The 12243-nt window shown below is 66.5% G+C and overlaps 4 protein-coding genes across 4 annotated transcripts; 2 read left to right on the top strand and 2 right to left on the bottom strand.

Annotated features, from left to right (window-relative positions):
- Positions 1-17: 17 nt before the first annotated feature.
- Positions 18-2716, bottom strand: F751_1286 (Dihydroxy-acid dehydratase; the record flags this gene model as incomplete). Its single annotated transcript, XM_011401778.1, has 4 exons — positions 18-85; positions 225-438; positions 1328-2182; positions 2468-2716. 4 exons carry the CDS (start codon positions 2714-2716, stop codon positions 18-20), a joined length of 1386 nt encoding a protein of 461 aa, XP_011400080.1.
- Positions 2717-3303: 587 nt separating this feature from the next.
- On the top strand, positions 3304-7640 carry F751_1285 (putative serine/threonine-protein kinase dyrk2; the record flags this gene model as incomplete). Its single annotated transcript, XM_011401777.1, has 9 exons — positions 3304-3313; positions 3659-3742; positions 3988-4127; positions 5480-5623; positions 5798-5890; positions 6181-6582; positions 6906-7022; positions 7180-7416; positions 7560-7640. 9 exons carry the CDS (start codon positions 3304-3306, stop codon positions 7638-7640), a joined length of 1308 nt encoding a protein of 435 aa, XP_011400079.1.
- Positions 7641-7891: 251 nt separating this feature from the next.
- Positions 7892-9177, bottom strand: F751_1284 (hypothetical protein; the record flags this gene model as incomplete). Its single annotated transcript, XM_011401776.1, has 4 exons — positions 7892-7945; positions 8059-8181; positions 8733-8837; positions 9022-9177. The coding sequence occupies 4 exons, from the start codon at positions 9175-9177 to the stop codon at positions 7892-7894; spliced, it is 438 nt and encodes a 145-aa protein (XP_011400078.1).
- A 765-nt stretch (positions 9178-9942) lies between these two features.
- F751_1283 (hypothetical protein) lies at positions 9943-11997 on the top strand (the record flags this gene model as incomplete). The annotated part of the gene is made up of 4 exons (XM_011401775.1): positions 9943-9975; positions 10260-10832; positions 11049-11384; positions 11539-11997. The coding sequence occupies 4 exons, from the start codon at positions 9943-9945 to the stop codon at positions 11995-11997; spliced, it is 1401 nt and encodes a 466-aa protein (XP_011400077.1).
- Between the last annotated feature and the right edge of the window lie 246 nt (positions 11998-12243).

Here is a 12243-nt window from a genome sequence, read left to right as displayed (position 1 = left end):
CGGAGGGGGCAGCAGCATCAGTGCTTGTACTGTAGTGTGCGGCAAATGATGAACCAGGGGGAAGGACGGCGGGAGGACACCAGGTCTGTGGAAAGCAATGGCGTGTCTGTCATGGGAGCCGCGATGCCCAGGCACGACGAGTAAGCCCCTGCCCTACCCCACAAAGCCCCACCATGCCTCTAACAATGGCCCAGCACCCGTCCTGAATTTTGAAAGGGACTCACCAGACCCCTCGGGCGCCAGGTTGCCGTACAGGATCTGCAGGTGGCCCTCGGTCTTGATGGGGGACTCCACGGGCATAATGACCTGCTGCCCCTCCGCCAGCGGCCGGCAGGTGGCCAGGTTCTCGGCCAGCGTGCGCCCCGTGCAGGTCAGGGTGCTGCCGTCAATCATGTTCTTCTCCAGCAAGTACTTGAGCACGGCGGGCGTGCCGCCCACCTGCCAGGCAGCGCAGGGAGCAAGGATTTGGTGTGTTTGTGGAGGGGGTGAGTGGGGGGGAACTGGGGAGGTGCGTGCAGAGCGTGTGCTTGAGGACTGCAGTTCTTGGTGCAGTCTGCCGGCGGGGGGAGGCAGCGGCACCGCGAGACCAAGTTAGACGGTGAGAGTGGCAGGGAAAAACAGTGACGATGGACCAGGGAATATCTGTTTGGACCACAAATACGATTCCAAGAAACAAAAAACAGGGGGCGCTGATCAGGGTGTCTCAGAGGGTGCAAAAGGCGGTGTATCATCACACGCACGGGGGCGGGCTGCCGCACCACCCGCTTATCCTCGAGCAGCTTGCGCTGTGGCTGTGCGGCGCGGCCTGGCGCGGGCGGCAGGGTGGCGAAGTCGGCCGGGAGCTGCGCGCCCATGCTGGAGCCCATGGACTTACGGCGCGGCGGCCCCCGCCTCCCCTGCTACCCTTGAAACCCCTGTCCCCGCCAGGATCTCTGGTGAGGCATCAGGGGTCCCAGGGTAACAGGGGAGGCGGGGGCAGCCGCGCCGCTGGTCCCTGCAGCATCCGCGAGGGGGCGCAGCCACCGGCCGGCAAACCCTGCCGGCCCGAGCGTCCGCCCATCGGGGATGGGCGGGCGCCTTGCCAGGCCACGCCGGGGGTGTCATGAATGATGATGGCAAGCAAGGAAGCAGGTCGCAGGCCGGGAAACAAGGGGCATGATGCTGCAGCGTGCTAGAGCGTGCGACTCTGCACGAGCTGTTCCGATGTTTCAACAGTGGAACTGACAGGCAGCCGCGGGGCCTGCCCAGCCCAGCATCACCCGGAGACCTTCTGCCGTCCTTTTTCCCCGGAATCTCACGCCATCCCCCCCTTCTCTTCAACACTCACCTTGTGCACATCCTCCATGACGTACTTGCCCGAGGGCTTGAGGTCGGCGAGGAAGGGAGTGCGGTCCGACACGGCCTGGAAGTCATCAAGGGTGAGGGTGATGCCGCAGGCCGCAGCCATGGCGACGAGGTGCAGCACGGCGTTGGTGCTGCCGCCCAGGGCCATGACCAGGACCATGGCGTTCTCGAAGGCGGCGCGGGTCATGATGTCGCGCGGCTTGATGTCACGGCGCAGCAGGTCCAGCACCACGCCGCCCGCCATGCGGCACTCCAACCGCTTCAGCGGGTCCTCGGCGGGGGTGGAGGAGGAGTGGGGCAGCGTCATGCCCAGCGCCTCGATGGCGCAGGCCATGGTGTTGGCGGTGTACATGCCGCCGCAGGCGCCGGCGCCGGGGCAGGCGTGGCGCACCACGTCGGCACGGCCGTCCTCGCTCAGCAGGCCCGCGGCGAAGGCACCGTAGGACTGGAAGGCGGAGACTATGTCCAGCGTGGCGCCGTCGGCGGCGGCGTGCCCGGGGCGGATGGTCCCGCCGTACACCATGAGCGTGGGGCGGTTGAGCCGTGCGGCGGCCATGATGGTCCCGGGCATGTTCTTGTCGCAGCCGGGGAGGCAAACGTTGGCGTCGTACCACTGCGCGCGCATCACCGTCTCGATGCTGTCGGCGATGAGGTCGCGCGACTGCAGCGAGTACGACATGCCGTCGGTGCCCATGGAGATGCCGTCCGACACGCCAATGGTGTTGAAGCGGTAGCCCACCAGGCCCGCCGCCTCCACGCCCGCCTTCACCTCCGCCGCCAGGTCGTTCAGGTGCATGTTGCACGGGTTGCCCTCGTACCACATGCTGGAGATGCCCACCTAACGATCAGGGCAGGGAGGGGGGTTCAGCGCTTCTAGTCGAGTTTTGGCAATGCCAGTCGGGCCGTATGGCGACAGCCGAGTTGGGGTGGGGCTCTGAGCACCGGGGAGCCGACACACGCGGTATGCATGACGATGCGGAGGCAGGGATCGTACCCTGGGACGTCATCCCATGCTCTCCCCCTCCCCGTCCTATAAAAGCAATGGCAGGGCACGCGGCATCGAAGGGTGCAATGCCTGGAGACATAAGTTTCATAGTACGTCGTATCTATTCACGGAATCCACCTGGGGTCGGTTCATGTCCTCCTCATTCAGGCCGGTGGCGTACAGCATCGCCTGGCTCGCGCCCTGAGACTTGGGCTGGGTTATGCGAGCGCTGTACTTGTTCAGGCCCTCGGGGACGGCCGGACGACGAGCCTGAGCAGGGGCATCGGCCACATCGGCCGCTGCGCGAGGCCGCACGGTCAGGCGCCTCAGTGTACGCGCTGGGACCCGACACGTGAGGGGTCCACCGCAACACCGCATCCCCGCCATGAGGCTAGATCAGGCTGGATGCGGATTTCTGAACAGCACGGTGTTGGGTCGATCATGCATGCAGTCCCCACGATGCCGCATTCTAGGCGTGCCACCGCGGTGTGCCACGGCTGGGATGCGGTGGTTCCTTGCAGTACCCTTCCGGGGGCATTTCGTACACACACCCGTGACGGATCCACCAAAACTTGGGCCCAGCGACAGCCAGACACCGACATTGCCTATTCCTTGCCTCATGCTATCCCCTAGCTGCTGCCCGCTCGGGTGAGCCCGGCGGGATGGAGCTCGGCCACGCTCCATCACGGCCAGGCCTTCAAGGTCAGCTGCAGTCCATCGTTGAGTTCCTGCGATCTGAGGGCCTGTATGCCGCGGAAGAGGTTCTCACACGTGAGCTAGAGGAAAGGTTCCCACACAAGGATGTTGGCCAGGCGAGATCAACGGCCTCGGACTCGAGGCCGTCCACCCCAGGGGAGGACGCAGGGCCACTGCGGGGCCTGGCGCCCACCGTGCGTCGCTCTGGGTCCAACAAGGCCCTGGACACAGCCGAGAGGTGTGTTCTGGGGACTGATCGGGGCAGTGTTGTGGTGTTCATGGATGCAGGTGTGGCGTTCCTCGCTGTGCGCCTGCAGCCGGCAGGGGGAAGCCATGGTGCAACCTGCTTGCCGCGCACAGGGTGCTGGAGATTTGGAGGAGCAAGTCTGCGACCACCACCCCATCACCACAAAAGAGGCTGACGCCGGGGCACAGCCAGTCGCCGCCTGGTGTCCCGGCACCTGCACGCCCCCCCTCGCCCCAAGGTGCATGGCTGGCTTGGGGTCCTTGTGCATGGCCCTGCAGGTTGAGGTCAGCCCTTGCCGTGGCTTGCCAGGTGCCCTTGCCTGCCACCTTGCCACTCAAGTGCACCTGCCTCGGCCTGACCGCTGTCGCCACCCGTTTGCCACGCAGGCTTGGAGGCGGATGAGTACACCGACGACGACGACCCGGGCTTCTGGCGCATCGACATGACGGGCCAGGAGTCGGCGTTCGATGGTGCGGGCGCTCTGGCAATGGTTGAGCAGGGCGGGGATTGGGTGTTGCCCTTTCAGCACTTGCGCGGCCACGGCGCGTCGGCTCCGGGCGTGCTCTTCTTCCACCGCCTGGGCTTAGCCGGCGTGCCTGGGGCCCCCAGACCCCTGCACTCTTTCCACCCCTGGCGGCTCACCTACTCTACATCACCTCCCTGCTTCCCGCCCTGTCCTCCCTCCCCACTCTCCCCTCCCTCTCCTGCCCCGCAGACCTGGAGGCTCGCGCGTCCGAATCCTCCTGGCGTGGCGCCTACGCGACCGTGCCCGGCGCCAGCCCCCTCTCCACCACCGGCAGCCTGAGCGAGGCCGCGCCCGGCCACTCCCGCCGCTCCTCCATGGATGCGGGGGAGGTGCTGCGCCGGCTGGGCAGCGGGCGCCCACTGCCCCCGCCGCCCCTGCTCCCCGCCGTCGTCGCGGCCGGCGGGCCCCCCGGTGCCGCCGGCCCTGCCCCTGACCCGCCCTCGCGCAAGGCCTCCTCCTCCCACCCGCTCTCCGCCTCCTCCAGCCGGCGCGGGCTGGCCCCGGACACCGCGGCCCAGCGCCACGCCGGCACCGCGCGCTGGGTGTTCGACCGGGCCAATTCCGCTGGCAGCGGCGCGTACCGCAGCCTGCTGAGCCACCTGGACGGCGGGCGGGGCGGCGGGCGGGGCGAAGGCGCCGGCGGTGGCAGCGGCGGCTCCCCCGCCGCGCGCGCAAGCGGCGAGGACTCGGCGCGTCGCGGCGGCAGCCCGCACCCCGACGCCGGCGCCGAGCCGGGCGCCAAGGGCGCGCTGTCGCCCTTCAAGCGCGAGGACGAGGGCGCGCCCAGCCCCGCAAGCAGTCGCGGCGGCAGCGTCGTCGTGCATGACCCGCCGAATGACCCGCCACACGACCCACCGCACGCGCCCGGCACCGGCGGCGGCTCCGGCGGCGCGGGGTCCGCCTCGCCGGGGTCTGCCTCGCCGGGCCCCGCCTCGCCGGAGTCCGCGCCGTCCGCCGGCCCGCGCGGCGCGGCGTCCCCGCCCCTCGCCAGCCCCCGACTGTGGAAGGAGCCGTCGCTGTCGGCCGCGGGGTCTGCCGCGCCCGGCAGCCCGCCCCGCGCCGACGTCCTCGCCGTGGCCGAGCAGGCCAGCCCCTCGGACGCGGCCAGCAGCCCGCCCGCTTCGAGGGCGGGGCCCGCGCCCGGGCGTCGTGGCCGAGGGGTCCTTTGCCACGCTGCCCCTGGCGGCGCTGGACGAGGCGAGCCCCGCCCAGCCCGCCGCGCGGGGCGGCGCCCGCGCGCGCGGAGCCCTGGTGCCTGCCCAGCAGCCCCGTGCTGCCCGGCCCGCCGGGGTCGCGGGGGCCAGCCGCCGGCGCCCTTGCGGCCGCGCCGGGCGGCGCCGAACCGTGTGCGCCGGATGCGGGCGCGCCGGCCGCTCCGCGCGGCGCGGGCTGGAAGGGCGGCGCGGCGGAGTGCCTCACGCCCGCGCCGGCGGCGGCCGACCCGTTCACCTTTGCGGCGCCCTCGCCGCCGCCCGTGGCCGCCGACGTCGCGCCCGCCCCGGCCATGTTCGCCACGCGCTGGTCCGGGCGCAGCCTGCTGGACGGGCGCGAGGCGGCGGGCGGCGCGGCCTACGAGCCCCTGCGCGTCAACTCCGTGGCCAGCACGGCCGGGCACGGCCGGGGCGGGGGCGGCTGGGAGGCGCCGCCCGCGCCGGAACCCAGCTCCCCCGCCGCGCCCGAGCCCTTTGTGTACGACGCGGAGGAGTTTGACCGCCGATTTGAGGAGCTGAGCCTGCGGGTGGTGCACCGCCGCGGCGCCACCGGGTTCGAGGAGACCAAGGAATTCGACATCCACCTGGACGACGTGCTGGCCGGGCGTTACCAGGTGGGGTGGCACCGAGGAAGGGGGGGAGTGGGGGAGGAGGCAGAGGGGCGGGGCGGGGCGGGCGTCGTGCATGCTGGGGTGCCGCGCCGCACGTTGCAGGCCTGCAGCGCTCTTCGAATGGCCCTACCCGCCCACAAGGAGGTTCTCACCCCCTCCCGCACTCTCTCCTGCCAGGTGGTGGAGCTCCTGGGCAAAGCCGCGTTCTGCCGCGCGGTGCAAGCGCTCGACACCAAGACCGGCCTCCGCGTCTGCCTCAAGATCATCAAGGTGTGGTGGTGGTGGGAGGGGAGATGGAAGCGGGCTCCTGTGTCGGGAATGTGGGAGGCATTGCGTCTGAGGCTCTGTACAGTGACGAGGGGATGGCAAAACCCGGCGCCCTCCAGCCGCCTCTGGAGAGCGCCGGCACCTGCACGATGGGTCGATCCAGAAGGGCTTCGTGCATGCCAGCGCATGTCCCTCTTCACCCCCCCCCTCCCACCAGACCCTCGCCATGCACATTGCTGCCGCTCACCCCCCTCACTCCTCACCCCCCCCCCCACCGTCACCGGCTGGTGCAGAACAGCAAGGATTACTTTGACCAGAGCCTGGACGAGATCAAGGTACTGCGCTACGTCAACGCCGCCGACCCGGGGGATGAGGAAGGCATCCTGCGCCTCTACGACTACTTTTACTACCGCGAGCACCTGATCCTGGTCACCGAGCTCCTGCGCGCCAACCTCTTCGAGTTCCAGCGGCACAACCGCGCCAGCGGCGCGCCGCCCTACTTCACGCGGCCCCGCATCGCCAGCATCGCGCGCCAGGTGCTGCGCTCCCTGGCCTTCCTGCACTCCCTGGACCTCATGCACGCCGACCTGAAGCCGGAGAACATCGTCATGCGCTCCTACTCTCGCTGCCAGGTCAAGATCATCGACCTGGGGTCCTCCTGCTTCCTCACCGACCACCTCAGCACCTACGTGCAGGTGGGTGTTTTGGGGGGTGGGTGGGCGGCGGGGGCTCCCAGAGGTTGGGCAAGGAGCCTGCTTGTTGGCGAGGGCAAGTGTCACCAGATCACCCGGGAATGGAGGATGGCCAGGCAGGGTTCAGGGGGGGGGGGTGTTGATGTGCATGTGGATCGTGCGCCCTGGCGAGGGCGGGCTGGTGTGCCCGTGGATGGACCAACCGCCTGGCCTTCAGGGAAGGATGAATGTGCTTGGGTTCCACTGATCCTGCCACCGCGTCCAGGCCGCCCAGGAGGTTGCCGTGCGCGCTCACGCCCACTCTCTTCTCCTGCCCCTGCCCACAGAGCCGGTCGTACCGCGCGCCGGAGGTCATCCTGGGCCTGCCATACGACCAGAAGATAGACCTGTGGTCCCTGGGCTGCATCCTGGCGGAGCTCAGCTCCGGCAAGGTCCTGCTCCAGGTGAGCGCCGGCGCTGGGCTTGTCGGATGCAGGGTTTCGATGGGGTGTGTGCAAGCTGCGCTGCCGAGCCCGGCGCCTCGATCCAGGGCGACGAAACGTTTCAGCGCCCTGGGCCCCCCCGCCATCGCCCCCCCCGCCCCGTCTCCTCCCCCCACAGAACGAGTCGCTGGTGACGCTGCTTGCGCGGCTGGAGAGCATCCTGGGGGCCGTGCCGCGGCACATGCTGCGCCGGGGCAGGTTCAGCCACAAGTACTACACGCGCGACGGGCGCCTGTTCGAGCGCAACCGCCACACGCACCGCCTGGAGTACCTGAAACCCAAGCGCACCTGCCTGGCACGGCGCCTGCCGGACGCCGACGCAGGCATGGTCTCTTTTCTCCAGCTCCTCCTCCAGGTGTGTTTAGGAGGGGGAGGTGGGGGCCCAAGGTGGGGGCAATGCCGCCCCTCCTCTGGGCTGGATGATGCTTCTCATGTGTAGATCATCCTGGGACGCATGCCTCGCGTGCCAACCCCTGCCCCTTCCAATCCATCGCACAGGTGGACCCGGCCAAGAGGCCCACAGCAGAGGAAGCCCTCGCCCACCCCTGGCTGACCTCGTTTGAGGATGGCGGCTTGTGACCCCTGCTTGGCTGGAAGGGCATGGGCAGGCGTCCGTGGTCCCTGCTCGGCATGCACCTCCCGATGCTGCCCGCTGGGGAGGCAGTCCTCCCCTGATTCTTCCACGTTGTTGTGTGTGCTGTTACACGAGGCCTGCCTGCTGCCGGTGCCAGGGCCACTGCACGTGAATATCATACACCGGTACTCAGATGCAAGGGGAGTCCGCGATCATGTTGCCATCGTCGTCGCCGCACAGATCCATTCCTCCGCGCTCACTTCCTGTACGTGCCCGGCAGGGCGCCGGCAGCCTCCTTTGCCATGGCACACTGCGATCGGCGGGTGTTCGCATCTTGTTGATTGTGCAGAGCGGGCGGTTGAGTGCCTCAGGTGGTGACACCTGCAGCGGTGCATGCTGAAACGATGCCATCCGCCTCCTCACCTCCATGCACACAAAGCCGAGGTTGGACAGGTAGGGAAGCTCCTCGTTGGTGGCACCGATGCATGCTGCATGGAAGAAGTCCTCGCAGCATGTGCACTGGATCATGTCCAGGTCGGGATTGTACTGAGAGGGCAAGTTGGGAGAGGTGGCAGCGGTGAGCACGGAAACCTGTGAAAATCCTTCCCTTAGATGAGCCAGCATTCGACCGCATCACAGCCAGGCAGGTGCTCCCAGCGCATCCAGGCATGCTCTCCCCACAAGACCTCTGCCCCCGGCGCCCATCGCAACTCACCGGCATGTTACAGCAGCAATACACATCGATGCGATCTGGATGGAATGCCCTCTTGGCGGCCTGCTTCAGTCGTAGGGACCACGTGTGTGTATGAGGGGGAAGGGTGGCGTTGCTGCGGTGGTGCTTTCCCTCTGGCAAGCTGGTCACCACAACACGGGGAAGCCTGCAGCCTCCTTTCGCCCCGCTTCACCTTGTATTCGACGCAGGTGTAAAAGCAGGGGATGCCGTCGTCTTCTTTCAATCCATTGGCCACCTGCTCTGTCGCTTCCTGGTGTGACAGTTGACGATGGTACATGAGGCCTCTGCATGCTCCAATCTGGGGAGAGTGGGTATGGAACATGCAGAAGCAAGTCTTCCTGAGGTCCCAAGGCCCTCGTCTCACCGTGTACTCCCCCCTGGTCAGCACACGACAAGGCCCCTCCACTGACTGCACGTTTATGTCATCATAGTGGTCTGAGGGGAACAGCTCATCCCTTCCATGGTAGCTCTGCTGGTTGAAGGGGGTTTTGGTCGGCGCACGGCAGATGCAGGGCCGATATACGAGCTTGCTCCATTGTAGAAGCTGGAGAGGTGACGGGGAATCCCCCATGCAAGCTTTGGAGCTCTTATGAGTTCCCTGCATGCAACAGCAGAATCCAGAAGTGACGCAGGCCATCCTGGCCAGTCCTCACCTTGCGGCCACCATGGGCTTCCTCTGGCCTGTAGTACCATGAAATCGTGATGACGCTGCTGCCGTTCGCCTTCCGTGAACTGATCTGCTCGATCTTGGCCACCTGTACGTAGGTGCAGAGTGGGAAATCGTGGCTCAGCAGGTGCAGGAGCAACATGGTTGTACCCACCTTCAGAGGCCCTTACATATGGCTGGTTGCCGGCAGGAGGGTGAACCAGGATCGAATCTCCAACTGCATCAGGGAGGGACGTGTGTGGGGTATGCAGCTGCACATGCTTTGGACAGGAGTTCCTACTTGGGAGGTACCACCTCTACAAACCTCGGATGCATGAACAACATAGCAGGGCGCGAGTCGAGACGCTCTCACATGCATCAACCTATGTATTTGTGGCCATCCAAGCCTATGAAGAATGTCTTCAGCACCATGTGCCCGCCCTGGATCCCATCGGCTGTGGATGCAGCCCAGAGTCTTGCGACAGGCCGCGCCCAGAGTGCCGCAGACAGCAGCCCTACACGAGTCCTCCGAGGAAATTATCAAGCATATATCAGTCCACGTTGCAGCTTTTATAGAGACCTTGGACCTTGTCTGATATTCTGTGGCCTCATTTTTTGTGAACTGCGAAAGATCGCGCGCACCCAGATCGACGACGAGATGTACGTCTCGTCTCGACTAGGCGTAAAGGCCTGCATTCATTCAGGCTGCTCGGAACAGCAATTATTTACAACTGATCCGTTTGCCTAATGAGAGTGGTAACTTGTTGCGAAAATAGCAAAAGAGCTACTTGACAAGCTCCGTGGGTTCACTCCAAGCACTCATCGATGCTAGTCCTTTATCACGCAACGGAGAGGCGTGAACAATATATACACATCCTCCGATTCAAAGGGGGTTTTCGTGACGTAGTGCCATTATCGATGCCGCTGAATGGTTGCAGAATACCGAGATGGCATGGATTCGGTAGGCCTGCATAGTCCATGACACGGTTGTGAAGGAGGCCCCACGAGGAGATGTTCCTCTTCTACGAACACCGAGGTACTGACGCGGCTGAGGCACCTGAGCGGGTCGAAGGGGCTGAACAGAGATGGCAAGACCTGGCTGCAAGCCTCCATGCCCTCTTGAAGGTGAGCACAGGTCCATAGCCAAGGGGGACACTCGCACATTTAATTCCACAGCGTACTGGCCAGGGCCATCCAGGAAGGCAGGTCAGGGCACCCATCCATGTTTCTCTCCTCCCATCACAGAGCGATCCCTGCCTGCACCTGGAGGCCAAGCAATGGCTCATGAACTCCATCAGTGACCTGGACATGGCGAGGTACGGCCATCCCTCCGGCCACTCGGACCTCCTGGCCCAGTTCATCCCGCAGTGCCGAGCGGACGTGGAGGCCTCCACCTCCGATTTTGCCCTGGCTGCCACACAGGCGATTGTGGAGACGGAGCCTGCCACCCTGGGCCCCGTGCTGAGCCGACACCCGGCCTTCCTGTCCCGCTGCCTGCGGCGCAGGCCCTCCCTGCTCACCTGGTTTGCTGCGTTCCACCCCGATGGCCTCCAGCGCTCGGGAATGGGGGCACAGGCCCTGGCACGCTATGCCCTGGCCCAGCGTGGCAGCGCCTGGGCGCACCTCGTCTGGGCCGGGAAGCACGCGCAGGCACCGGTGGCGGTGGCGCAGAGGCCGCACTACTGGTGCGAGCTGGACGGCGCCGCCAGCGCTGCGGGGCTCGCGGCGCGCGACCCCGGCTTCCTGGCCTCCCCCGAGGTGGAGGGGGCGGTGGCGGGGGGAACGCTGCTCTCCGTGGACCCAGGCTTCTTCGCCTCGGTATGGGAGCAGCAAGGAGTGTGGGCGGGGCAAAAGGAGGGGTGTGCACCCTTTCCATGGAAACGCATGATGTCCTGCCTCACATCACAGGTCATGTCCAAGACTTTAGTGCCCAGCTGCAGTCAAAGTTTGGTCGTCTAGAGATTTTGTCCACCCCCCTTCCGCACAGTGACCTCAACAGCCCACCAGGCCTCTCGCTCGTCGTCCCCTCCACAGGCGCTGCACGCCTGCCTGGTCGACGACCCCGGCGGCCACATGGGCAGGGAGATCCATACCGCGTTGCGTGGCGCCCTCGGTCGCCCGGACCGCTGGAGGGCGCTGACCCGGCGGCTCCTCCCCAGCTTGTCGCCCGAGCAGCTCCTCGCCCTCGTCCGAGGCCTGAGGGCCTCCGCTGCTGGTCTCCAAGACGACGCCCCGGAGGACCTGGTGTTCCTCCACCCAGCCTGGCCGACGCTGGACGGGGCGGTCCTGGCCTCCGCGCTGGGGTGCTCGTCCCGCAAGCTTCTGGCGGCCCTGCAAGAGAGCGAGGAGGTTGCCTCGGTCCAGGGGCAGGTGTGCCTCACTGGGGTTGCGCACTCGTACCTTTCGATGGCCAGTGATTGCCCCCGTCCTGGCAAAGGCGGCGTGGGTAGGGTTGGGCGCCGGCTGTGGACCTTGAGTAACCTTCACCAAGAAGACCCCTTCCCCCCGGTCTCTTCTTCTCCAGGCAGTGCGCCGGGCTCTCGAGGTGGTGCAGGAGGAAACCGTGGAGGGGCATGCCTTCTTGCGCCAGAGGCTCACGCCAGACGCAACAGCGCTGGCGCGGCACTACCTCCTCGGCCTCTTCGCCGCACGCGCCGGGCTGCTTGCCAGCCGCGACCCGTTGGCGGCGCTGCGGGCGGGCGGCCTGACCGTCGGCCCCCTCGGGCAGGCCACTCGCAAGCGGGGGCGCATCGACACGCAAGGGCGCTCCAAGCGGCGCAGGCGACGGCGACGGGGTGATCCCGAATCTGACGAAGATAGCGGCGGGGGAGCGGCTGCCTGGGAGCTGAGCTGGCCGTCGGGCGAGTCCCTGCTCGTGCGCGCCGACACGGCCGTCGACCAGGTCCTGGATTGCGCTGCGATCCTGCTGGCGCGAGACGTCAGGCGCTGCCGCTTGAGGGCGGCGGGTGCTGGGGAGTCTTAGATAATCTGGTGCGACAGGGTTGTGCCCTCCGGAATGGTCCTAACTGCATGCCATGCTCAGAGGTCGTCATAAATCTTACACCAAGGCATGGGCAAGCGGAAAATGGCTGCCACTTTGTAGGAGGAGCAGCAGCGGGGAGGGGGGGGGGGCAGTAATGCCCGTTGATGAAGCTGTACACATGGAGTAGATCTTACTAATATCAAGAGCTGACTAGGCGTGCCCCCTGCTCGTGATAAGGGGACTTGA

This window comes from Auxenochlorella protothecoides, assembly GCF_000733215.1.
Source record: "Auxenochlorella protothecoides strain 0710 unplaced genomic scaffold scaffold126, whole genome shotgun sequence".
Taxonomy (NCBI): domain Eukaryota; kingdom Viridiplantae; phylum Chlorophyta; class Trebouxiophyceae; order Chlorellales; family Chlorellaceae; genus Auxenochlorella; species Auxenochlorella protothecoides.
The sequence above is the reverse complement of the archived record's forward strand: the minus strand, read 5'-3'. Positions and strand labels throughout refer to the sequence as shown.